Below are 25,924 nucleotides of genomic sequence, written 5' to 3'. Positions count from 1 at the left end.
ATTCGATTTAAAAAATATTATTGGATGATCACATTTGAGGAAAAATTGCACTCTTAATAAGCACCTCAACAGGTTGGATATAGATATATAGATATATATATATATATATATATATATATATATATATATATTGCATGGGACAGGCACAATACTCACCCATACGGATATGAATACTGGCTGAGGCCACATTGGAACCATAATTAAAATCGTCCTCGATAGAGGACTTGGGGTAGCGATCCGCAGGTTCCATAGTCAGTGTCACAGCTGTATGAACAACAAACACTACTTCCTGATAGGAAATTACATCCTCCTGCTCCCCCTCCCATCTGCCAACACACCGCCCAGCGCAGTGGTAATAGGAAGCCAGTAGAAAACAGAGACGCTGGAGCACGAAGTGAAACCGTCTCCAGTAAGCCGCCATGTTGGAGATCATTACACGGGCTTTCGGTAATCGGTACTGTCTGCATAAGGCGCTAATTATAAGTGGGAGCTGTGAGGACAGATACGACTCAGTGCTATGTATATATTTGTATGTATTTGTATTGTTGCGATAATCACATGTCTCAGTTTAGTGGGATACGCAATTACTGCTACAGAATGGATACGGACTTTGCCTCTAGCGCTGGTTCTTCAGCAAGTGAGCTCTCTTTACGTCACATCGCTGCACGCACGTGTGTCCGAGGGGCGCTTCACTACAACGTGTGCTTCTTGGGAGTTTTGCGTGGAAATGTGAGTTCGATGTTTTAGTTGATTATTGAATTACAAAGAAATAGCGTGCTTCATGTTTGTATTTATATCAGGTCGCTTTACAGCGCATACTTTACATCGATATGTTGAGAGCAATGCTATGCACATCATTATAAAACGAAGGTCGTTACCGATTCATAGTGTGCTACTAGCAACTATACCAATGCCTCAGATTACCTCTCTTATGTTGCTCTATTTTGGCATGATGGACTGCTCTGTATAAATAAATGTAGTTCAGACTCCTGACTGCCTACCGGATGCGATGAGAAATATATACATATTGCACATTAGTTGTTATTGACAGGAAGTGTGATGGAGATGTGACATGCAGGGGACTTTTGCTAAGATATGTTGGTTGCAAAAAGTGCCCCTCCTTTTATAAGAAAGTTGTGAGGGTTTTTTTATGATATGCATGTGACTAGAGATGGCCCGAACGATTCCCGGCGAACTTCCGGTGGTTCGCGGTCGCCATCTAAGGCGAACTTTTCCAGAAGTTCGGTTCGCCCCCATAATACACCATTAGGGTCAACTTTGACCCTCTACATCACAGTCAGCAGGCACATTGTAGCCAATCAGGCTACACTCCCTCCTGGAACCACTCCTCCCTTATAACGTCGGAACACCCGGCCATTACACTCACTCTTGTGCTTGCACTAATTAAAGAAGGGACAGCTGCTGTAGACTCTCTCATAGGGAAAGATTAGTTAGGCTCTTGTAGGCTTGTTAGTTTGCTCCTTGCTGATTTCCAATTGCTAAAATAGCACACCACAACAGCTCTTTTGAGAGCTAATCTTGTGATCTATTTTTTTTCTGTGTGTCCCACTGACACTTGTGTTTCATAGACAGCCTTGCTAATTCATACTGTGTGTGTACCACTGCCAGCCAGGCCCAGCACAGTGACTACCTGTGTGTGTGACAGGTGCACATTGTAATACCCAGTACTGCATATACCTACCTGTTGTGTTCAGTGCACCCACCTCATGACTGCATATACCTACCTGTTGTGTTGAGTGCACCCACCTCATCACTGCAAATACCTACCTGTTGTGTTGAGTGCACCCACCTCATCACTGCATATACCTACCTGTTGTGTTCAGTGCCTCCACCTCATTACTGCATATACCTACCTACCTGTTGTGTTCAGTGCACCCACCTCATCACTGCATATACCTACCTGTTGTGTTCAGTGCATCCACCTCATCACTGCATATACCTACCTGTTGTGTTCAGTGCATCCACCTCATCACTGCATATACCTACCTGTTGTGTTCAGTGAACCCATCTCATCATTGCATATACCTACCTGTTGTGTTCAGTGCATCCACCTCATCACTGCATATACCTACCTGTTGTGTTGAGTGCACCTACCTCATCACTGCATATACCTACCTGTTGTGTTCAGTGCATCCACCTCATCACTGCATATACCTACCTGTTGTGTTCAGTGCATCCACCTCATTACTGCATATACCTACCCAGTGATCTCCCCAGGATTTTCTCCCAGCCTGGTGGCATGAAAAAGTAGCCGGGTGGGGCAGCACGGGGAAATTTGGCGGTGTGGAAAATTAAATATGCACTAATTATGTCCCACACATGCGCCCATGTGTACGCTGGCAACCACGTGGGGCATGTGTATGGATGAATGACGCAGCCTGGAGGTAGCGGTGCACACGGTCAGGTAAATTATAGGGGTGGGGGCACATTGCACATTAGGAGGGTAGGCGGCAGATGCGGCATCACAAGGCCGATTCCTGATCGAGTTCTGCATGAAATTGATCAGGAATTGGCCTGCAGTGTATGGGTAGCTGACAGATCTTTAATCAGATTCGGTCAGAGAGAGATTTGTCACTTAGGCGAATCTGCCCATCATTGCCTATGGCCACCTTTACTGTTTGTTACAAAGGGAAGGGGGTTGATTCTCAGTGACAGCATCACTCCTTTTACATTGTCCCAGTTCATCAAAAGAAATAGCACAAGTAACTAATAAATCAGCGCAACTTAATTTGTTTCCCTGCATGCTACGCACATTAGTGTTCGCGTAGTGTGCATAACTAAGCAACTGTGCGGCCTTTGAAAGCTGCGGCCGTTGCTTGGTTACGCACGCAACGCTGCCACTAGTGCACGTACAGGGAAACAAAATGAAGTTGCGTCGATTTATTAGCGCAAACAACGGGAGGTTGCTTGCGCTATTTCCTTTGAATAATCAACCCCCTCGTCCTTTAGGTCTCATCCATGTACATTTGCTGTTTTCAGAGGAGGGGGTGGGTGGGGGGTTTTGCAGTATTTTTTTTTTTTTTTTTTTTTTTTTTTAAATCATTCTGTATTTTTTTTTTTTTTTTTTAATTGTTCTGTAATTTTTTTTTTTTTTTTTTTTTTTTGCTGCAATACCATGTGGCTCCCAGTCCCAACTAGCCCCTGACAACTCGCCTGCTGGTAATACCATTGCTGCTGCTCCAGCCATGAGATCCATGGCAGCCTGGACCCCCACAAGTGACCCCAGCCATATTTCCAGTGCAACCCTGATCCCCGAGTGCCCCCTCTGCCAAATGCGGGGCAGAATCTCAGCTCAGTGAGCTGATGTATGAGATGTCCCGCCCCCTCTACTCATCCCCCCGAGTTTCTAAACATCCCCCGGCAGAGAAGAGTAACAAAGTAGCCATTTACCCGCAGCGTGTCCGTCCCCCTCCGGTGCAATCAGGCTCTATTAGCAGAGTGTACGGTGGAAGCTTTCACTCACCGCTCCTCGCCGTTAGGATTCCCCTGCTTGCCTGTTACTGGCTCACATCTATGACGCTATGCAGTATGCAGTGGTGCCTCGCCACTAGAGGGAATCATAGATGTGAGCCGGTAACAGGCAAGCAGTGGAATCCTTACGGCGAGAAGCGGTGAGTGAAAGCTTCCGCCGTACACTCTGCTAATAGAGCCTGATTGCACCGGAGGGGGATGGACACGCTGCGGGTAAACGGCAACTTTGTTACTCTGCACAGAGCTGTGCAGATTCGGGAGCCGCGCTGGTGTTTGCGTGGCAGCACGATAGCCGGCCACGCGATGATGACAGCTGGGAACGCAGCCAGCCGGGCGGTAGTTGATCTTACCTGGGCGGCCCGCCCACCTGTTTGACCCTGGGGAGAACACTGCCTACCTGTTGTGTTCAGTGCATCCACCTCATCACTGCATATACCTACCTGTTGTGTTGAGTGTTCCCACCTCATCACTGCATATACCTACCTGTTGTGTTGAGTGCACCCACCTCATCACTGCATATACCTACCTGTTGTGTTCAGTGCATCCACCTCATCACTGCATATACCTACCTGTTGTGTTCAGTGCATCCACCTCATTACTGCATATACCTACCTGTTGTGTTCAGTGCATCCACCTCATTACTGCATATACCTACCTGTTGTGTTCAGTGCATCCAGCTCATCACTGCATATACCTACCTGTTGTGTTCAGTGCTCCCACCTCATCACTGCATATACCTACCTGTTGTGTTGAGTGCTCCCACCTCATCACTGCATATACCTACCTGTTGTGTTGAGTGCACTCACCTCATCACTGCATATACCTACCTGTTGTGTTCAGTGCATCCACCTCATCACTGCATATACCTACCTGTTGTGTTCATTGCATCCACTTCATCACTGCATATACCTACCTGTTGTGTTCAGTACATCCACCTCATCACTGCATATACCTACCTGTTGTGTTCAGTGCACACCTCATCACTGCATATTCCTACCTGTTGTGTTCAGTGCACCCACCTACCTACGTGAGTGCACGCAGTGTGATACACACCTACCTACGTGAGTGCACGCAGTGTGATATACCACTCTGTGCATACCTGTTAACTGCACCTGTGTGACTGCACATTGTGTTAGTCAATTCAGTGCATACCTTTCACTTCATCTCCCCCCCCCCCCCCCCCGATATGGACAAAACGGGTAGGGGAAGAGGTAGAGGCAGACCCAGAGGAAGGCCACCCGGGAGGTCTGTGCGAGGTCGTGTTGATGTGATTTCGTGCGGCCCTGGCCCAAAGTACAGTGCTCAGAAGAAGGCATGTGCCATCAACTCCCAAGATTGTCTGGATGTGGTTGACTATTTAACACAAAACACCTCATCTTCCGCAGCCACCAGCGCTACTACAAGCACCACATCCGCTGCATTTGACACTTTACAGGAGTTATTTGGTGGTGAAATCCCTGATTCACAGCCACTACTGCAACAACAAGATGAACGAACTAAGCAAGTTACAGCACCTCATATGTGTGAGTTAGGCGACACTATGGACATAATGTGTGAGGAGGAGGATAATGAAGTACCTGCTGTTGGTGCAGTTTTGGAGGTGTCTGAGGCAAGCGAAGCTGGGCAGGATGATTATGATACAGATCCCACATGGGTTCCTAAGAGACAGGGTCCAGGACTCCAGGCGGATGACCAAGGGGACAGTTCAGAGGGGGAGTCAGAGAGGAGTAGGAGGAGACGAGTTCCTGAAAGAAGCAGGGAAAGCTCGTCGTCAGAAACAGTTGGTGGCAGTGTCTGGTGCCATGTATCGCCACCTATGTACAGCCAGCCAACATGCCCTTCAATGTCAGCTGCTGATGCCACCATAGTGCCATCACCCCAGGGGAGCTCAGCTGTTTGGAAATTCTTTCATGCGTCTGCCTCGGATCGGAGCAATGCCATCTGTTGTCTCTGCCTCCAAAAATTGAGCCGTGGAAAGGCCAACACTCACATAGGGATAAGTGCCTTACGAAAGCACATGGAGAAAAGGCACAAACTGCAATGGGAAGAGCACCTGAGCAAAAGCAGCACACAAAAGAAAAGCCACCCTCCTTCTCCTCTTCCTCCTTCAGGTGCAGCATCTTCAGCCGCTTTCTCCCTTGCTCCTTCATAGCCATCCTCCTCCACTCTGCCTCTGCCCTTGAGCAGTTCCTGCTCCTCTGCCCACAGCAGCCAGGTGTCCATGAAGGAAATCTTTGAGCGAAAGAAGACAATTTCTGCCACTCACCCCCTTGCCCGGTGTCTGACAGCTGGTGTGTCGGAACTGTTAGCTCAGCGCATCACCAGGCCGCCTTCGAATGGCCTACAATCAAAGGTGCGCTGAGCCCCCCAGAAAGCGCACCTTGATTGTAGGCCATTCGGAGGCGGCCTGGTGATGCGCTGATCCACTTTTTGCGCAATTTTCGATTTTACTTGGTAGCGCACCCAGGCTATGCATGTGCATAGGTTAGGATTTAGTTAGTGTTAGGTCCCCTCCCAAAGGGGGATGACTTCTCCCCAGTGGGAGGGATGAGTACTTAAGTTGCATGCAAGCTGTTACAGGAAACCAACATCCTCCAGTGGTAGACAGGTTATGTGTATGCTAGGTGTGTATTTTATCCCACAAGTGGGGCTTGCACTCTCTTGCAGGTAGGCACTTACCTGTTTTTAAATAGCGCTGTTCATTTCTTTGTTAAGAACTGTTAGCTCGCCAGCTGTTACCATACAAGCTGGTGGACTCAGGGCCGGCCCGCTCATGCGGCGGGGTGAAAAATTTGCCTCAGGCGGCAGATCTGGGAGGGGCGGCGGCACCCACCTGTCCATGGATGCTGGGTGCCGCCCGCCGAGCTGGAGGGGTAGCTGGCACAAAGTGGGTATTGGGCCTAGCGGTGGGGAGGGAGGTCGGAACCCCCCCCCCCCCCCTCGCCTGGGTCCCCCGATCTGCGCTCCTCCAGCGTTAAGTAACCAGCGTGCATAAAGATGAAGAGGCAACGGGCGGGGGAATCATTCACCTCTTCCGCGTTCCATCGTGTGCTCTACTGACGTCACTTCCGGCAATGCCGCCCACTGTATTGTAAGTGGACGGCCTTGCAGGAAGTGACGTCAGTGGAGCGCACGATGGAACGCGGAAGAGGTGAGTGATTTCCTCCCCCCCCCCCCCCGTTGCCTCTTCATCTTTATGCACGCTGGTTACTTAACGCTTCAGGAGGAGCGCAGATCGGGGGACCCTGGCGAGGGAGGGGGGGGGTCCGACCCCCTCCCCACCGCTAGTCCCAATACCCCCTTTCTGTCAGCTACCCCTCCAGCTCGGTGCCCCCCACCCACGGCTGGGGTGGGGGGTGGGCGGCGATTTTTTTTTTTTTTTTTTTTTTTTTTTTTTTTTTTTTTCTAATTTTGCCTCGGGCGGCAAAAAGTCTAGGGCCGGCCCTGGGTGGACTCTGAGGCCTTCCGTAAATTTGTGGCCATTGGGACACCGCAGTGGAAGATGCCAGGCCGCAATTATTTCTCTAAAAAGGCGATACCAAAACTGTACCGTGAAGTTGAGAGGCAAGTGGTGTCATCTCTGGCACACAGCATTGGGTCAAGGGTCCACCTGACCACAGATGCCTGGTCTGCCAAGCACGGTCAGTGCAGGTACATTACTTACATAGCCCATTGGGTCAACCTGGTGACCGCTGACAAGCAGGAAGTACGTGGCTGTGCAGCGGACCAACTTGTGACCCCTCCACGGCTTGCAGGCAGGCCTCCTGCCACCTCCTCTCCGCCTGCTACATCCTCTTCGCTGTCATCCTCCTCCTCCTCCTCGGCTGGTGCCGCGATCTCCTCTCCAGCTACACAGCCCCATCTCCCCAGGGCCTATGCTGCATGCCAGGTATAACGGTGTCACGCCATCTTAGACATGTCTTGCCTCAAAGCGGAGAGTCACACTGGAGCAGCTCTCCTGGCTGCTCCTAAAAAACAGGTGGATCAGTGGCTGACCCCACACCAGCTGGAGATAGGCCTCGTGGTGTATGACAGCGGCAGCAATCTCCGCTTTGAATTTGGGAAAGCTGACACGTACCCTGCATGGCACATGTGCTGAATCTAGTCATTCAAAGAATTGTGTCAAAGTACCCAGGCTTAGATGACATCCTGAAGCAGGCCAGGAAGTTGTGTGGGCATTTCAGGCGGTCTTACACGGCCATGGCACGCTTTTGCGGACATTCAGTGGAGAAACAACTTGCCGGTGAGACGCTTGATATGCGATAGCCCGACTCACTGGAATTCGACCCTGGTCATGTTCTCTTGCCTGCTAGAACGGGAGAAAGCCGTCACTCAGTACCTGTACAATTACAGTAAAAGGACACAATCTGGGGAGATGGGGATGTTGTGGCCCAACAACTGGACACTGATGCGAAATGCATGCAGGCTCATGCGGCCGTTTGAGGAGGTGACCAACCTGGTGAGTCGCAGTGAAGGCACCATCAGCGACTTGATCCCGTACGCTTACTTCCTGTAGCGTGCCGTGCATAGAGTGGTGGATCAAGCTGTGGAGGAGCATGAAGAGGAACAGTTACGGCAGGAACAGTTGTGGGAGCAATTTACATCAGAACCAGATGTTTCCTCAACAAATGCGGCAGCACAGAGGGGAGGAGGAGGAAGAGTCTTGTGGGGAAGAGGAGTCAGACTCTGATGATGAGGAAGGTGTTACTTTGGAGGAGGAGGAGGAGGCGGCGGTGGCAGAAGAACAACCACAGCAGGCGTCGCAGAGGGCTTGTGCTGCTCAACGTTCCCGTGGTATTGTTCTTGGCTGGGGGGAGGAGGAGGACATACCTGACATCACTGAGGAAGAGCAAAAGGAGATGGATAGTACGGCTGGATCCAACTTTGTGCAGATGGCGTCTTTTATGCTGTCCAGCCTGTTGAGGGACCCCCGTATAAAAAACTCAAGGGGAATGACAAGTACTGGGTGGCAACGCTACTAGACCCTCGGTATAGGCACAAAGTGGCGGACATGTTACCAAGTCACCTGAAGGCAGAAAGGATGCAGCACATGCAGAACAAGCTGGCAACTATGCTTTACAATGCGTATAAGGGTGATGTCTCAGCACAATGCAATAAAGGTACCACTGCCAGTAATCCTTCTCCCATGTCCACGCAGGCAAGGACAGGATGCGCCAGCGATTTCATGGTGATGTCGGACATGCAGACATTCTTTAATCCAACACCTCACCTTAGCCCTTCCGGGTCCACCCTCCACCAACGACTGGACCGGCAGGTAGCCGACTACCTGGCTTTAAGTGTGGATGTAGACACTGTGAGCAGCGATGAACCCTTGGACTACTGGGTGCGCAGACTTGACCTGTGGCCAGAACTGTCCCAATTTACCATCCAACTTCTGTCTTGCCCTGCCTCAAGTGTCCTGTCAGAAAGGACCTTCAGCGCCGCTGGAGGCATTGTCACTGAGAAGAAAAGTCACCTAAGTCACAAGTGTTCAGTACCTGACCTTAATCAAAATTAATGAGGCATGGATCCCCGAGGGCTACTGCCCGCCCCAAGACTAAGTCAGTCCCCATACACAGCATCTCTGCCTGCACGCCATGTGACTGGCTGTTTGCCCCAAGACTAAGTCGCTCCCCACACAGCACCTCTGCCCGCAGGCCGCTTGACTGCCTTCTCCGGCACCACCAACAGGGTCCAGGACTCCAGGCGGATTCATGAATTTTTAAAGAGACTCTGAAGTGAGTTGAAAAAATGGCTTTTTAGCTTATATTCAACAGGGGCATGTTTGCTCCTGCTAAAACGCCGCTATCCCGCAGCCGAACGAGGGGTCTTTACCCCCCCTGCAAAATCCACGACCAACTTGGTCATAGATTTTGCTGCTCATGGAGGCAGAGCTTTCGGCTGTAGCTCTGCTTCCATGCGTGTCTATCAGCGGCGGATCTACACCTCTCCCCCGCCCCTCTCAGTGAAGGAAGACTGAGAGAGGCAGGGGAGAGGGCGATCAGCACTGATAGACGCGCTGAGAGGCAGGGCTGCGGCCATTAGCCCTGCCTCAACAGGAAGCGATCCCCGGACACCACGGAGGGGATTTGGGAGGTAAAGACCCCTCGTTCTGCCGCGGGATAGCGGCGTTTTAGCAGGGGTAAACATGCCCCTGTTGAATATAAGCTAAAAAGCCATTTTTCAACTCACTTCAGACTCTCTTTAAGGCCGCTGCTAGACTAATTTTTCTGGTGCGTGTACACGCCTGCCTAAATTTTCGGACTGCACTGCAGCTGCAACAACTAAACAAAAGGCATGTACATGTGCCAATTTCCCTTCGTGATCATTACGTTGCCGCGGTGAAGGGGCTTGCGTAGGCTTGCGTATCACAATGTAGCAATAACCGCCTGCTATATGAGTGTCTCGGGGGGTGGCACACCAAAGATAATATGGTTGTTGCTACATTGTGGACAGACCAAATTTGATCAGCTGGACAGTCACTGTTGTTCTATCATTGAGCTACCACAGCCCAGCATATGGGCTTGAAAACCGCCACGGCCTGCACTCTCGCCATGGTGCGCACCAGTCCAGCACGACCGTCACTACGCAAACCGCTGTTTGCGGTGCGTTACAAAGTGAGTTTGTGTCAGTGTGAAGCAGTACTCTAATTACACTCGCTGATTGATGTATACACATGCAAGATGTTTTAAAGCACTTTAGGCCTGCAATTTAGCATTCAGTGTGATTTCTGCCCTTAAAACGCTGCTTTGCGTCAAATCCAGGTTTTTCCCCGGGACTTTTGGCATGTATCCCACTCCGCCATGTTCTCCTACACTTGTTAGACCCCTTGAAACATCTTTTCCATCACTTTTGTGGCCAGCATAATTTTTTTCTAGTTTTCAAAGTTCGCCTCCCCATTGAAGTCTATTGCGGTTCACGAAAGTTCGCGCAAACCGAACTTTCGAAGGTAGGTTCGCAAACCAAAAACCGGAGGTTCGGGCCATCTCTACATGTGACGATATGATGATGTAAGTGATCCAAAGAGAGAGTTAATTAAGGTGGCCATAAAATCTAGATATTATATGGCTTGATTGACCATCTAATTTGATCATTTTATTGAATTGGATGAAAATCGATGCTGCAACAAGCATGTCCAATTGACAGTTCAATGTATCAGTCGAGCATGCTGGAAAATTTTGGACTGACGTGGTCGATTGGGTGCCCGGCGATAACGGCAGGCGATATTGGGAAAAGTGAGGAATGTGTCTGAGCCTCACACCGCTGTCTCCCCAACTGTTAATGGGCAGAACAGGAGCCCATAGGGCCAGCATGGCATATTTATCAAATCCATCTCAAGAAAAATCGGCAGTACAATTAGACATTCTAATCAAGGATTCTGATTGTTTTGCTTAAAGGGAACCCGAGGTGAGGATAATATGGAGGCTGCCATATTTGTTTCCTTTCGAGCAATACCAGTTGCATGGCTGCCCTGCTGGTCCTCTGCCTCTAACACTTTCAACTGAACAAGCATGCAGCAGGTTGGGGGTTTCTAACAATATTGTCAGAACTGACAAGATTAGCTGCATGCTTGTTTCTGGTGTAATTCAGTTAACTACTGCAGCCAAATAGATCAGCAGGACTGCCAGGCAACTAGTATTGTTTACAAGGAAATAAATATGTCAGCCTCCATATCACTCTCACCTCGGGTTTACTTTAAGTAGCTGCTCTACTTTTGCACCTGTGTTGTTAGTCTTTCCATAGGCAAACGCAGGGGGAGATTACAGCTGTCCAGAATTTCCCCTCAGACCAGTGCAGTGTCTGGGGACAGGCACAAGTTGACACCAGAATATCTGCAGGTATCCTGCAGCTCACAGCACCGTCCCCTTTCTTTCCTTGCTACAGTTGACTTTGGATGGAGAAGCAGTGTGTATACAGAGCATGGAGCAGCTCTGGGGAACTTAACAGTCAGGTATAAGCCTACTGTGTGAACTGCTTTTGATCGATCCCATTGTCGATAGGGAGTAGATCTGACATTTAAGAAATAATTGTCAGATCCTGTCGGTCGGACAGGAAATTGCATTATGTGTACCCAGCATGATATCCTACCATATTATTATACTGTATTGTGCGTGGCTGAGGGAAACCTTTCAGGAATCCCCCCCCCCCCCCCTTAAAAATCCTGGGTGTGCCCCTGCTTTCTACCACTAGTTTTGATAAGTTTAAAATTAAGAAATGAATCCCTTTGTCTTGCAAACCTTTTTGAGTTTCTGAAGTAATATGATCAACTCAACCAAACCTTTGATACAGACAGTGCTAAAAACTACTAAAGCTGTTACAATGGAGGGTATTTAAAAACAAAAAATACACTGCTGTTGTGGTGCCCTCCTTAGAGCGGGTCTCTTCTCAAACCCACGTCAATCAGCATGATAGCAGATGCTTTATGCATCTAGACATGACTAGGATGCAATTTCAGGTTTGTTACCTTTAAAGTGTACCTGAAGGGAAACAAAGGCCCCAATTTAGGTACTTACCTCTGTAGGGGAAAGCCTCTGGTTAACCTAGAGGCTTCCCCCACCCCCCTCATCCTAGCCATTCCAGTGCTGGGACTCCCCAAAGATCATTGAATAAGCACGGCTGTACTTCACAGGAAGCTCTTCCCTGCGCTGAGCTGAATGGACTCTGCTTTTTCTGCCATATCTGACGGGAGGCTGCATGCGGAGGAGGCCGTCTTGTGCCTGCTGGAGCTAGTAGCTGTGTTATGTTTCTCTTCAACTGCTGAACTCTGCATTCAAGGGGGGGGGGGTGGAGGAGTGTTGTAGCAATAGAAGAATGTCACTTGTTATTGGGAGAGGAGACACAAACAGGTGAATGGGAAGCCAGAGAGAAGAAGGTTATGGTACTCCTGTTGATAGTGGTGTTTCTCCAAATCCTGCTTTTGAACAGCATCATTGGCTTTTATGGTTTATTTTCTGCTAATATGGCTGTTTTTGTGTTACCCCTACAGCAAGTCAAATGGCTAAAAGCTTAAGAAGCAAATGGAAGAGAAAGATGAGGGCAGAAAAGAGGAAAAAAAATGCTCCAAAGGAATTGGCCCGCTTGAAAGATGTATTGTCCAAAGCAAAAACAGATGTATTAATGGAAGATGTGAAAGAGATTGCCACTGTTGTAACTCCTGAGAAGATAAAGAACAAGAAAGCTGAAATGGATATTGAAATGGCAGAAGAAGGTAATACCTGACTTATGTTGCCCATTGACATAGTGTTATCACGTCTTCTACAGCAATCTGCAGAAAGCATCTGCTCATTCACAAAACTCTGTTTCTTTTGTAATATCTTATTTATCAGATGGAAACCATTTTTGCTATTTTTTTTGTAGTAAATTGCTATTTTGCATCTACTCTTATATTGCTTCCTTGCGTTGTTGAATTTTCTCATAGTCTAGAGCAGTTTTTTCAGCATTATTTCAAAACGTCTTCTTTATGGAAGTTGATTTTACTATGCACCCCCTTGCTGGTAACTTCTCATGATTGACCTTGTCCCATTGGCTCCAAGATGAGGAGAATGCATGCCACAGAGTCTTCTATGCATTTAACCTCCCTAGCGTTATGGACGAGCACGACTTGTCCTAAAAAAAAATGGCTACTATCGGTGAGGATGAGTCGGGCTTGTCTACTTATTACAATTACTCACTTGCGGCATCGCTAGCTTGCGCAAGGAATCCCTCGTGGCTTCCCTGCGTCTGATCTCCTCTTCTTCCTCCTTCATCCGCTTCTTGTCCCCCAGTGATCACATTCCCCCCCCCCCCCCCCCTCACATCCTCCTTTGTGCAGGCAGGAGAGCCGGGCCGTGAGGTCGGGAGCCGGCCCAGAGGGCTATTGAGCGACGGGGACCCGGCGGAACAGCGCGGACGGCTTCCTCCGTGCCTTAAAATAGGATGCCGGTAGTTAACTTTTTTTATCATTTGGCCTTGGAAGTCCTTTAAACGCTTGGTAGGTTAATTAAAGAGACTCCGTAACAAAAATTGCATCCTGTTTTTTATCATCCTACAAGTTCCAAAAGCTATTCTAATGTGTTCTGGCTTACTGCAGCACGTTCTACTATCACCATCTCTGTAATAAATCAACTTATCTCTCTCTTGTCAGACTTGTCAGGCCTGTGTCTGGAAGGCTGCCAAGTTCTTCAGTGTTGTGGTTCTGCTATGAACTCCCCCATCCAGGCCCCTCTCTGCACACTGCCTGTGTGATATTTAGATTAGTGCAGCTTCTCTCAGTTCTATTATCTTTTACAAGCTGGATAAATCCTCCTCTGAGCTGGCTGGGCTTTCACATACTGAGGAATTACATACAGGCAGAGCTGTCTGCACTCTGCGGGAAGAAATAGCCTGACACTTCAGTGGAAGATAGCTGCAGGGGGAAAGAAACACACAAATGATCTCTTGAGATTCAAAAGGATGGCTGTATATAGCCTGCTTGTGTATGGATGTATTTTCTATGTGTGGACATACTGTACATCAATCTACTTCCTGTTTTGGTGGCCATTTTGTTTGTTTATAAACAAACTTTTTAAAACTGTTTTTAACCACTTTTAATGCGGCGAGGAGCGGCGAAATTGTGACAGAGGGTAATAGGAGATGTCCCCTAACGCACTGGTATGTTTACTTTTGTGCGATTTTAACAATACAGATTCTCTTTAAGCAAAACTACTTAGTCAGGTCTCAGAACATATGATTCATAATTTTGTAATGTCAAAACTTCCTTTAATGATTTCACCATGACAAGTTTAAACACCCTCTGAGCCCAGCTAAAGTACCCATTGGGTTACATTTACAACCTGTCAAGTGTCTAGTGTATAATATTGATTTTGTTGAAGTGCAGCTTCATCTTATGCTAGAGGTGATATACTTAGCTGACAGTAGGTGGCACTGTAGCAGTGACCTTTTTATGAAGCAGAATTAGGGCTGGTGCACATGCTTTAAAAAGCGCTTGGCTAATGTATTTGATTGGGATGGATCACGCCAGAGCGTTGTGATTTTTTTTTTTTATTTTTTTTTTCCCCAAAGGCAAACGCAGGTTCTGCAGCATTTCTGAGGCGATTCAGCCTCAATGTTAAAGCGGAATATAGCCCTGCATTTCAACTTTGCTCTAAAACATTATTTACAGCATATTATATGCAAAAAGCATTTTTTTTTTTTACTAGACCAGCATTGGAAGGGTTAAACACAGAGGTTTTAAGCTCCGTGCAGATATTCAGATAGTTACATTCTATTTAGTTATATGTATATATTTAGAAATGTTACACACTCTTTGGCTGTCCTCCAACTCCTTCTCAGTGAGAGAGATGAGTCACATTCAACACTTAGATACTTTTGTTTACATAAATGTATCTAACTCAAGTTCGGATGCTCTGCAGAAATCTCCAGGGACTTTAAAGCCCTGTGTAACCCTTCCAATGCTGGTCTAGTAAAAAAAAAAAAAAATGCTGGTTGCATATAATATTCTGTAAATAATGTTTTAGAGCAAAGTTGAAATGCAGGGTTATATTCCGCTTTAATTATAGGAAAGTGGAAAATTGCTCTATAAAGCGTCAGAACCGAGCGATTTTCCAAGCGGTTTTTTTTTTTGTTTGTTTTTTACAAAAGCTGTACACTTTCAGCTCTACTGTACAAAAAAAATAAAAAAATTGCTACACCAAAACACTCCAAAAATCATTAGGCATAGCAAGAAAATCGCTAGGCACATGCCTAGAATCGCTTAGAAAAATCACTTTGTAATTACGCTACCGCTTTTAGGCGTGCACCAGCCTTCAAAGTCAAAGAAAGTGGCTAAGAATTTGGCAAAGTGACGCTAGTGTTATTTTAGATATCTTCTCATCAGTCAAAGTAAGTTGTTCCCGATTAACTTCATTTCAATATTACTTTTCTTATCTTAATTTTATTATATTTTTGCTCTTCAGGAGCTTAAAGAGTCTGAAGCCATTTCAATTGCCTGTTTTTATTCCGCTTTTTTCTTAAAGGAGTTATCGGTCTAATTGTAAGAAAATAAGTGCTACTTACCCGGGGCTTCCTCCTGCCCCAATCTCCCAGCATGTCCCTCGCCGCAGCTCTGCCGTCAGACGTTCACCGCCGCTGCCTCCCGGTCCACGTGGCGGTGAATGACAGCGCCGCTCGCGCAGTACAGGACGTCATTGACGGGGCCGGTAGGCAGCGGCGGCTGAAGGCAGAGCTGCGGCGAGGGACATGCCGGGAGATTGGGTCTGGAGGAAGCCCCAGGTAAGTAGCACTTATTTTCTTAAAATTAGCCTTGATAACTCCTTTAAGCATTAAGATCAAAGCTGATTCGCCGCATTCCCGCAACAGAACGAGGTATTCCCACGAAATCCCCGGGGCAAAATTCTCAGAATTTTGCTTCCCGGAAGAGGCAGAGCTGTGCACAGTAGCTCTGCCTCTGCTCCAGTCAATCTCCTCCGCCTCTCGAAGATTGACTGGATTAGAGGCAGAGCTACTGAGCAAATCTCTGCCTCCCCTGGCATCAAAATCTATGATCTGGAAAGTCTTGAAATTTTGCCCCAAGATTTCGGGGGGGGGATACATACCTCTTTCTGCCGCGGGGATGCAATGAATCAGTTTTGATCTTAATGCGGGACAAGAAAACAGGTAATTGAAATGGCTTCAGACTCTCTTTTTAAAAATGTAACATAGGTAAGGTGAAAACATAGGAAAAAGCTTTGTGAATCATACAAATTGTCTGTTATTTGTGGCACATACCGGTCATTTTTTGCTGCTGTAGAGTCTCTGAACAAATTTTTTCAAACTGATCATTTGTAAAAGAAGCAAATGTAAAGGTCTGTCAACACTGTGACAGAGAACAAGGACTTACCAGCAATACTTCCTGAGAACCAAAGATAGGCATAAGTCCTTTGTCAAACAAAGATGCTTTGCAGGGGTGGATGGATTTAAAGAAAAAAATTTTCTTTATTGATGGATCATTCCTGCACCGATCCCTGAAACAGGATGGTATTATCCATAGACAGTATTTAGTGTATAACAGTGACACAGAAATTGGCAGTCTTTGACTATTCAGTTAACATTCACACCTTTTAACCTCGTTGGCATTATAGTTATTTCCAGATTTAGGCTGCTTACACACCAAGACGTTACAGGCGCACGTTAGTGCGCCTGTAACGCTCCCCCAACGCACAGCAATGTAACACAAGTGGGCTGTTCACACAGCCCACGTTGCGTTACATGTAACGCTGCACGTTCTGTGCAAAGTGCAGCATGCTACGGCGTTGGAGCGGCTATAGCCGCGTTAGACTGTTTGCACATGCGCAGTGGGGGGCGGAGGAGGCGGGGAGAGCCAGCTACAGTAGCCGCGCACATGGCTACTTAATAATCACTGCACTGGCGGGCGCTGATTGGCCGGCGGGACCACGTGATGCGGAGTGTCTCGCTCCGCATCACGTGGTCCCGCTGGCCAATCAGCGCCACTCTGGGAGACATTATAGGACTCGAGCCGCCTAACGCGGCTCACTCTATCGTCGGCTCTTGCAGCACCATACGTTGTGTTAGGTGCACGTTATGCGACCTTAACGTGCCACCTAATGCAACGTCCTGGTGTGCAAGAAGCCTTCGGGTCTAAAAGCCACACAATTTTTTTTGAAAAGCTTTTGGACCCTAAAAACAAGGAGAGAAAACATACCACAGGGAGATCTGCAACAGCCCCTGCATATAACTCACTCGGGATTACCGCTCTGACTTGCGGATTTCCATCCAGAGCCTGACTCGGGATTACTGCTAAGGAGGTCAAAAAATGGCCTTCACAAAAAAAAACCTCACCACCTTTCAATATCGGCCAACCTGTCAGCTTTAACCGCTGCAAAGTATGAAGCTCCATAGGGTTTAATGGGAAAGTTGAAGTGAGGCAATCTTGTAATCTCTGAAATGAATGTAAATCACAGTTCTGTCTTTCTTCTTCTCCTAAGAAGCCTATGTGAATTGACTGGAGATTGAAATGTAGAAAGGTGCTTTATAAATGCATTTAGGACCTTAGCACACTGTTGCATTGCTGAGTGGGTTTCAGCAACACACATCAGTGCAGGGTTTGCAAGGATATCAGACGCAGGCAGCACTGAGTGATGGGCACATTTATGCGCTGTACAGCACTGTTCTGATAACCCATTTCTGGTGCGTATCACAGTGCTGTCCCACTCAGTGTAATTGAATGGGGTTAGGGTGGCAACGCGTGTCTCGTGCATTTCTGTAAAATGCGATGGTGTGTTCAGGCACTACACTATGGGTATCATTCATAAAGAGGCTGTCGGTAGTGCGGGAAAACACCGTTCTTCTCCGCAACCGGTACTTTAGACTTCTGGGGGGGCATTCATAAAGAAGTGTGTAGGTGCGGTGGCAGTGCGGAGATTCCCCGAACTAGGCTGGCGGTAGGCAGGCGTTAGGCAGGCGGAGACACGGAAGCTGCCGAGTTGATACATTTCTCCGTGTTCCGCTCGGCTGCAGCTGCCTGGGAGGTCTGTGTGTCTCCATTCACTTGCATTGGTATCGCCACATCAGAGGGAGCGGGACTTTCCGACCTGACACCGCTGGCGGTATTCTTTATGAATTAACATTTTGCTACATTTGTTCCGTTAATCACCGCACAAGGCGGTGATTTATCACTCTGCTCGGTATGTCTTTTTTTCATGCGGAAAGAGCCTTTATGAATGCTGACTTTGCCGAGTGGTCGGTAAAGTCAGCTGTTTTTAGCATTTCCGCATGCGGAAATGCTTTATGAATGATACCCTATGTGGCTGGATGGTGTAATGGTTAAGGGCTCTGCCTCTGACACAGGAGACCAGGGTTCAAATCTCGGCTCTGCCTGTTCAGTAAGCCAGCACCTATTCAGTAGGAGACCTTTGGCAAGTCTCCCTAACACTGCTACTGCCTATAAAGCGCTCCCTGGTGGCTGCTGCTCTGGCGCTTTGAGTCCGCCAGGAGAAAAGCGCGATATAAATGTTATTTGTCTTGTCTACATCTGCAGATGCTTCAAAACTGTAGTCTGTGCACTCAGCATCTGTAAGAAGACAATTACAATACATACCAACAAGACGTACATGCTCATCATTTTTCTTTAAAGACCTTAATCCAACTGATAGTGTAATTCATATGTTAATTCACAATTGATACCTTGTAGGAGGGCAATTAGGGATAAAATATAACTTTTAATTCATTAAGCTAAAATAGGACGGAATACAAATACTACTAATAGTGAACAAAGTGACCACAATTGGGTTGATAGGTATATGGTTATCAGTCATACGACAAACCTATCAATCTCCCATTATGGGAGATTGATAGGTTTGTCGTATGACTGATAACCATATACCTATCAACCCAATTGTGGTCACTTTGTTCACTATTAGTAGTATTTGTATTCCGTCCTATTTTAGCTTAATGAATTAAAAGTTATATTTTATCCCTAATTGCCCTCCTACAAGGTATCAATTGTGAATTATTATAAATCAGGTGTGTTGTTCAATTTTAATTCATATGTTGTCTACAGCCCATTTTACACCATTTTTATAGGCTGAGTTAAGGTGCGTACACATTTCTGACGTTTTGTTGCCTATCGGAGATTGGGTCCTGATCCCCTTGGGTGACATCGCTGGGCTGTGCCACACATGCGTGTCAGCTGTGTAGCTGACTACACGCTGTTGCTTTGGGGGGGGGACAATGGAGAGACGATGAGCGGCACGCATGTGTGTCGGCAGGGCGGGGGAGCAGCACGAACAATGGGAATGGGGTTGAGTAGATCGCTCCGGTTTCGTTGGGTGCTGTACACACACCTGATTGCCGGCTGGGACGGTTGTTATTGGCCACCTCAGGCGACTTAAGTCAGGCATGTGTACGAGGCTTTAGAAAAACGGTTTCCTCTTCTTATTGACCACCAGTGTTGCAATTGTGGTATCCTGTAATATGAGTGTTTGTGGTTTGCTTGTTCTTTTTCTCAAGTCCTCTCATCATGCAGTATTTAGGCATCAACAAGATGTTTGCAGTCTCTGAGATTGTGCCAATAGAGCAAGAGCAACAATCTTACCGGGCTCACAGTTGACCTTTTTTTTTTTTTTCTCTTTCTGTGGAAAAAAATAGTAATCGGGACAAAACATTGTTCTCATCTGTAAGAAGTGTCTATTCAAGGCCAAAGCACAATTTCTGCTGTGGGGGGGGGGGGAATAATTCTCTTTCTCTCTGCCCCTCAACACATAATTCTAATAATGATGGATGAGGGTGTCGAGGTAAAGACAAAAAATTAAGCAAGACAATTTTGTTTTGGCAGAATTGCTATATAGTGTTGTTGTACATTTCTGTAATTATCTAAATTTACTGGTGACATTCAATGAATCTTCTAATATCTGTTATGCTTTCCTTTTTTTTTTTTTTTTTTTAATGAACACACATGATTCTCTCAGACAAGGGGGTGGCCGGAGATCCTGCCATACAAATCTGTGTCTAGCTGAGGTATTTTCTTTTATGGTATCCATTTCCACAGAAGGATGATTTGTTTTTCTCTGTGGACTCTGGGCATTTTATGATTTTACTGCTCATCTGGAGAATTTCAGCTGACATTTTCTGGGCATTCTGCAGTACTGCAAATCTCAAAACAAACTTTGTAATAGTGTTATCGGCTTTTTAAAGGTTCAGTTCAACCAACACTGGTATTTTTGGTTTTGGTAGATACTGGAGGGTTGAATTTCCTTAACAGTTTCTTGTGTGTTTTGGCTACTTTATTGGCAAGAGCGTGTTGCTTAAGGTCTAATTCCATGTATCTGCCTTGGACTTAAGGAGTACACTCATCCTGCTGCCTTTGTTGGCTAGTAAGAAGAGTGTTTATAGGTTTAAAAAAATAAACCTAGGAAAGAAAAGAGTACTTGCTTTACAAAGTACATTTTTCCTGTTGTGGCTCCTTCCCCATGTCCAGAGTGCTAGTACTCAGATCTAGGGGATAATCCATTAGATGCAAATAATTTCTTGCATTTAAATTTCATGTAAATGTTATGCAGCTTGGACTAAGAGAAATTTACAGGAAGTGAGTTTGATTGCTCTAGTGTAAAGCTGCATATAATTTACATCAAATTTGAATGCAAGTAGAAATTATTTTCATTTCATTGGACATACCTACTCAAAACTAGCCTGTCCGCTTTCCCCTCGCCACGTGATGTGCTTATGGTTGGTGCCCAGGCTGTGGACAGAAATGGACTATACCAAGCAAGCATATGGGAGATGCACCAGGAGAAGATGTGACTGCATAGGACTCTGGAGATATGTGAGTTGGGGTCTGTGTTGCACAGCGACCGACTGCTCAGATTAGGTTTATTGTTTACTGAGAGGATAGTAGGTGCTATTTAACATAATTTATATTCTTGTGTTGAACTTCTAACTTAAAATAATAAAGCAGTAGAGAGTGGTCACTGTAAGCCATGAATGCAGGGAAATGCTAATACTGGAGAGCCCAACAGATATAGGAAACAAGGGGCTTAACAGCTTAGTTTTTATAGCATCACACTTTTTTTTTCCTCTTTAGAAACAGAATTTAAAGTGAGTGTAAAGGCAAAAAAAAACCAAAAAAAGAGATACTTGCCTATGGATCGGGAAGGTTCTGGATCCTATAGAGCCTTCCCTGTCTTCTCTTGCTCACCTTGTTCCAGCCTTGTCGCCACCATTGTGTGTACTCAAATTGTAATTGGTCGATTATAATTCTGTGTGCTTTGAAGCTGCCCAGTGTTCTCCCCAGAATTTTTTTCCAGCCGGGTGGCATGAAAAATCAGCCGGGTGGGGACGGTCATGCTGATTGCCACTAGGTGGATTATCGCCAACGCGCAACCCCCCCCCCCCCCCCCCATAAAATTGACAGGCTAGATTCCGTACTGGAATCTCTTAAAGGGATACTTACTTGAAGTAAAATTAGGCTAGCTATTTACCTGGGGCTTCTTCTAGCCCCTTACAGTCCTCCTGTTGTCCTCATCGCCATTCCACGCTGCTCTGTTCCTTAGCCTCGCACCAACGCGATCATGCTGCCATGGCCAGGAGCACTTTGCCTATGCACAGTAGCAATTTTTCTTTACCCCGAAGTGCAGAACACTGCCGGTCACGGGAACGTGATGATGGAGGAGGCGAATGGCACGTTGTGGCCATGCATGCAGCATTCAAAGGGGAATCACAGAGGTACAAAGCAGCAGCGCGGAATGACTGCAAGGGATTAGAACAATTTAAGAGGCTGGAAGAAGCCCCAGGTAAGTAGCTGGCCATTTTCTTTTAACAGGTAAAGTGTCTTTAAAGTTCTAACTACCCTTCTGCTGATTTGACAATGAAACTAGCAGCTTTTCCTATATACATGGGTGGTCCCAGTATGGGAAAGAGGATTTCTGGGCCATAGCATGATATTGATAAGCAGGCAGCTTATCCATATCATGCTATGGCACCAGATATCCCCTCTTACACCACCCATGTAAAAAGGAAACATGGGAAAAAATCTTAGTAGTTTCATTTTCAAACCTGGCTGCTGGTTGTAACAACACTCAGTTACAAGGGATATTGCTGGCTATGTGGCTGTCAAGGGGCCAGGGTGCCTCACTAATCACTTTGTGTCTGCCTGCCTTTGCCCTGTATGAGTCCGTGGCTGTCAGTACAGCGTCTCACTCTCCCCCCTCAGACCAGTCTAGTCTGGCAAGAATCAGAGACACAGTTACAGGACAGGATAATCAGGGGGTGAAAGGGTTAAGCATCTTGGAGTTCTAGCTGGCGGGAGGGTCTGCGTTAGATAGTGAAACTCACAAACGCACAGCGGCTGGCAGCAGGATGAATACAGCGAGAGGAGGAGGAGAGCGTCTGGCTAAACATTCCACAGAGAACTGAGCTGCGCTTCCTCTCCAATCTCCTGCTCAGCTAAGCTGCGTGTGATGTCACCTGCATTCCCCGCCCCTCCATACAACTGCCGGGAGCTGAGGAGGAGGGCAGAGGCAGCGTCCCTGAGTGACAGCAGCTGGCTGCTATGATACAGCCGCCGCTGCTCACTAATGAGCCACACAGAACGGGATAATTTCACCCCGGTGCTCAGAGGAGATCAGCCGGGTGCTCAGAAGAGATCAGCCGTGCGGCCCGCCCTGGTAAATGGCTCTGGGGAGAACACTGCTGCCCAAGGTGGCAAATAAAATGGGGATAATGGTGCTGGAACGAGTGGTACAAGAGAGGACAGGGAAGGCTCTATAGGATTCATAGCCTTCCCTGTCCATAGGTAAATAACTAACTGTTGGGGGGAGGGGGGCTAGAAAAATTCCAGTTTTTGTCATCTGGACTCACCCCATTATCCATCGCAATGGATTATGGGAAATTATGCAGTCCTATGAGTGCCGCTCTTTAATCCAGAGTGACCTAAATACCACCCAGCATCCATCCAGTGGCCTCCCCGCAATACATTCCATTGTAGTAAGGTGAGAAGTCGGCAGGAAACACTTTATCCTGAGTACTAATACCCTCCCCTTTCCATATCCTGTAAGTGATTTGGGTGGGTGATGCTGTTAACATTCATCCTCTGTGTGGTGCACAGCAATCTAGTGTAAATTAAAGTTAACTCATGCTCAGAGTTATATGGAATCTGAGGTATTTATTTGTTTAAACCATTCATATTGCCTACCTAGAAAAATTAAAGCAATACTTGAAAATCCAGTACTGATGAGTTTTGGGGGACAGAGTGACAGGCAGGGCAGGCTGGCACAGCATTCTTGTATACAAGGACTGCTGGTAGTAGATAAGCATCTGTAAACAATAAACAAGCAGCAGGACTTCAAATCTGTGCAGTTGAAATAAATCACTAGCGGATTTTGAATTTTAAAGTGGAACTGTAAAGTTACTGTAAAGCAAACGGTTTCACTTACCTGGAGCTTCCCCAAGCATCCGTCCTGTCCCGTGCTGGTCCTGCACGAGCTTCTGTTCTCCAACGCCACGCGGGACAGGATGGCTGCTGGGGGCTTGGGGAAGCCCCAGGTAAGTGAAACGGTTTGCTTAACAGTTCCGCTTTAAATAAATGGTCAGGAGAACATTTGAGTTTGATGTAGCATAAGAATGTTAGAAGATTAATTTTATTCTTTAAACAAGGGCCCATATGCAATTAACGTTTCCTAGGTGATATATTCAAAATTGTGAATAAAATGCTATTTAACCACTTGCCGACCGCACGCTTATACCGTGCGTCGGCAAAGTGGCAGCTGCAGGACTCTGCGTCGCCAGCTGCAGGCTAATTAATCAGGAAGCAGCCGCTCGCGCGAGCGGCTGCTTCCTGTCAATTCACGGCGTGGGGCTCCGTGAATAACCTGCGGGCCGCCGATCGCGGCTCGCAGGCTAAATGTAAACACAAGCGGAAATGATCCGCTTTGTTTACATTGTACGGCACTGCTGCGCAGCAGCGCCGTAAGGCAGATCGGCGATCCCCGGCCAATCAGCGGCACCTGTCACTGGCTGCACAGGACGCTATCTGTCGGATCACCAGGGGGGCCAGGTAGGAGAGGGAGGGGGGGATTTCGCCACGGAGGGGGGCTTTGAGGTGCCCCCCCGCAACACCCGGCAGGCAGGAGCAATCAGACCCCCCCCAGCACATCATCCCCCTAGTGGGGAAAAAAGGGGGGCGATCTGGTCGCTCTGCCTGCACCCTGATCTGTGCTGGGGGCTGCAGAGCCCACCCAGCACAGATCAGTTAAAACCGCGCTGGTCCTTAAGGGGGGGTAAAGGGTGGGTCCTCAAGTGGTTAAACCACCAGCAAGCAAAAAATTCTCAAAATAATTTTGATTGTACTTTTTCACTTACATTTTTCCATTTAAAAGTCCTGAAAAGTTATTCTAAATCAAAGATGAGAAGGTATCTCCTAGGAAAAAAACTCAGGAGAAAAAGTGAATTACATATGGGCCCAGAAGTGTTAAACATGGTACACACTGTGGACATTTGTCACTGGAAATGATCATTCCAGATCGACTGAAAGGTGAAAGTTTTGCAATCGTACAAACATGCTGTTCAGCTCCCAGCCATGCAACAAGCTTTATCCTACAGGCATCACTGCAGTAAGCAGTCTATACAGATGTGTCACTCTGGTCATTAGTTAATCTCATCCATGTTTGTTAGATTCCTTATGAAATTCCCTTTAGAGACGCTCCAAGATCTGTGGAGATGCTTTAGGAAATCAGGTTGCTTGTGAGGATTCGGGTGGATGGTGGCCATTTTCTTTGTATGTTAGTTACCATGCCATCGGAAAGGTAATGGGTGAAAAATGTGACATGAATTTTTGTCATAACCGCTCCTCTTAGTAATACAGTCTTCTGGAGATATTTTCATTAAAATTTGCTATAAGAAAAGCAAGACTTAAAATTTCTATGCTTGAAGCCAGATGCCATTATCCTGACTAGTTCTTATTTTTCTCTATATTTCTCTGTCAGATGCATCCTCCTTGAAGATGGACATGGACCTGAAACGTAGCAAGAAGACTTTACTGGACCAGCATGGTCAGTATCCCGTATGGATGAATCAAAGGCAAACCAAGAAGCTCAAGTCCCAACGTGGGAAAAAGAAAAGGAAGGCCAAAACCCCCAAAAAGTTAGCATAGAGACTTGGTTTATATTCAATATGCCCACATCCCCCTTGCTACATAGCAGCTGCAATAGCTGCTTTCCAGCATTCTTGTGAATATATTTTAAGCAAAGTAACCAGCCCAAATTCCCAGTATTTTTAAGTGAATTAGGAATACTTATTTTTGAAGTTGTACTCTTTATTTTTCAAGACAAGAATGGATTCCTATAGGGTTGTTTTCCATTTGACCTTCCTACGGTATGTTGTAGGGAAGTACAGCTAAAGTATGGGAAATGAGCTGAAACTCCTGCATGTTATAGTCCTCCTCAGACTACTGGATCTTCCATCTTTCAGAAATAAAATTACAAGTGTTCCCTTTTTTTAAATCTGCTTCCAGCATTGTTAATCAGTTTCAGGTAACAAACCAGGACTGAAGAAACATCCTTCCTCTGTGTCAAAAGAAACAAATGAAAGCATGCGCTTTTTCTTTCACTTACATTGACTGTGTTCAATAGATTATTGCCTGCATGTCAGTTTGGGCTGTTATACTTTTATCATGAAAATTTGTTTTACCCCTAAAGCTTATGAGGCATGTTTCCAGGCACTGGGTTTGGTGTCATCATTACAGGTTGATATTTTACAAAGCAAAAATTAGATTTAGGTGCATCTCAATGGGCTAAAGAGAAAATCAAATCTGCCCATTTTAAATTGCTGTCTTTTTATTCTTTCTTGGTTTGTGTGCAGAACGATTGTGAAGTGATGACTTTAATTTACATTGAAGTTCTGGCTAATAGGGACGGTCGGAAATGCTGATTCTGCGGAATTTCCAATTTCTACCAATGCGATTTCT

The 25,924-nt window shown here is 46.6% G+C and overlaps 2 protein-coding genes across 2 annotated transcripts in view; one reads left to right on the top strand and one right to left on the bottom strand.

The window, feature by feature from the left end:
• TMBIM4 (transmembrane BAX inhibitor motif containing 4) overlaps nt 1-610 on the bottom strand; it is a 30,790-nt gene extending 30,180 nt beyond the window's left edge. The window contains exon 1 of the mRNA XM_068276764.1: nt 157-610. Coding sequence (XP_068132865.1) covers nt 157-433 — 277 coding nt within the window. The 5' untranslated portion in view covers nt 434-610. The remainder of the gene's footprint in view (nt 1-156) is intronic.
• Nucleotides 556-25,460, top strand: LLPH (LLP homolog, long-term synaptic facilitation factor). The gene is made up of 3 exons (XM_068276765.1): nt 556-729; nt 12,479-12,700; nt 24,945-25,460. Exons 2-3 carry the CDS (start codon nt 12,487-12,489, stop codon nt 25,109-25,111), a joined length of 381 nt encoding a protein of 126 aa, XP_068132866.1. The 5' UTR covers nt 556-729; nt 12,479-12,486; the 3' UTR covers nt 25,112-25,460.
• The last annotated feature ends 464 nt before the right edge of the window (nt 25,461-25,924 follow it).

Source organism: Hyperolius riggenbachi, chromosome 3 (genome assembly GCF_040937935.1).
Source record: "Hyperolius riggenbachi isolate aHypRig1 chromosome 3, aHypRig1.pri, whole genome shotgun sequence".
Classification (NCBI taxonomy): domain Eukaryota; kingdom Metazoa; phylum Chordata; class Amphibia; order Anura; family Hyperoliidae; genus Hyperolius; species Hyperolius riggenbachi.
The sequence above is the reverse complement of the archived record's forward strand: the minus strand, read 5'-3'. Positions and strand labels throughout refer to the sequence as shown.

Excerpts from the sequence above, each read along its gene's own strand:
- LLPH (XM_068276765.1), top strand. The coding sequence starts at position 12,487 with ATGGCTAAAAGCTTAAGAAGCAAATGGAAGAGAAAGATGAGGGCAGAA. Across the intron at positions 12,701-24,944 it reads TATTGAAATGGCAGAAGAAG|ATGCATCCTCCTTGAAGATG; the intron begins GTAATACCTGAC and ends TTTCTCTGTCAG.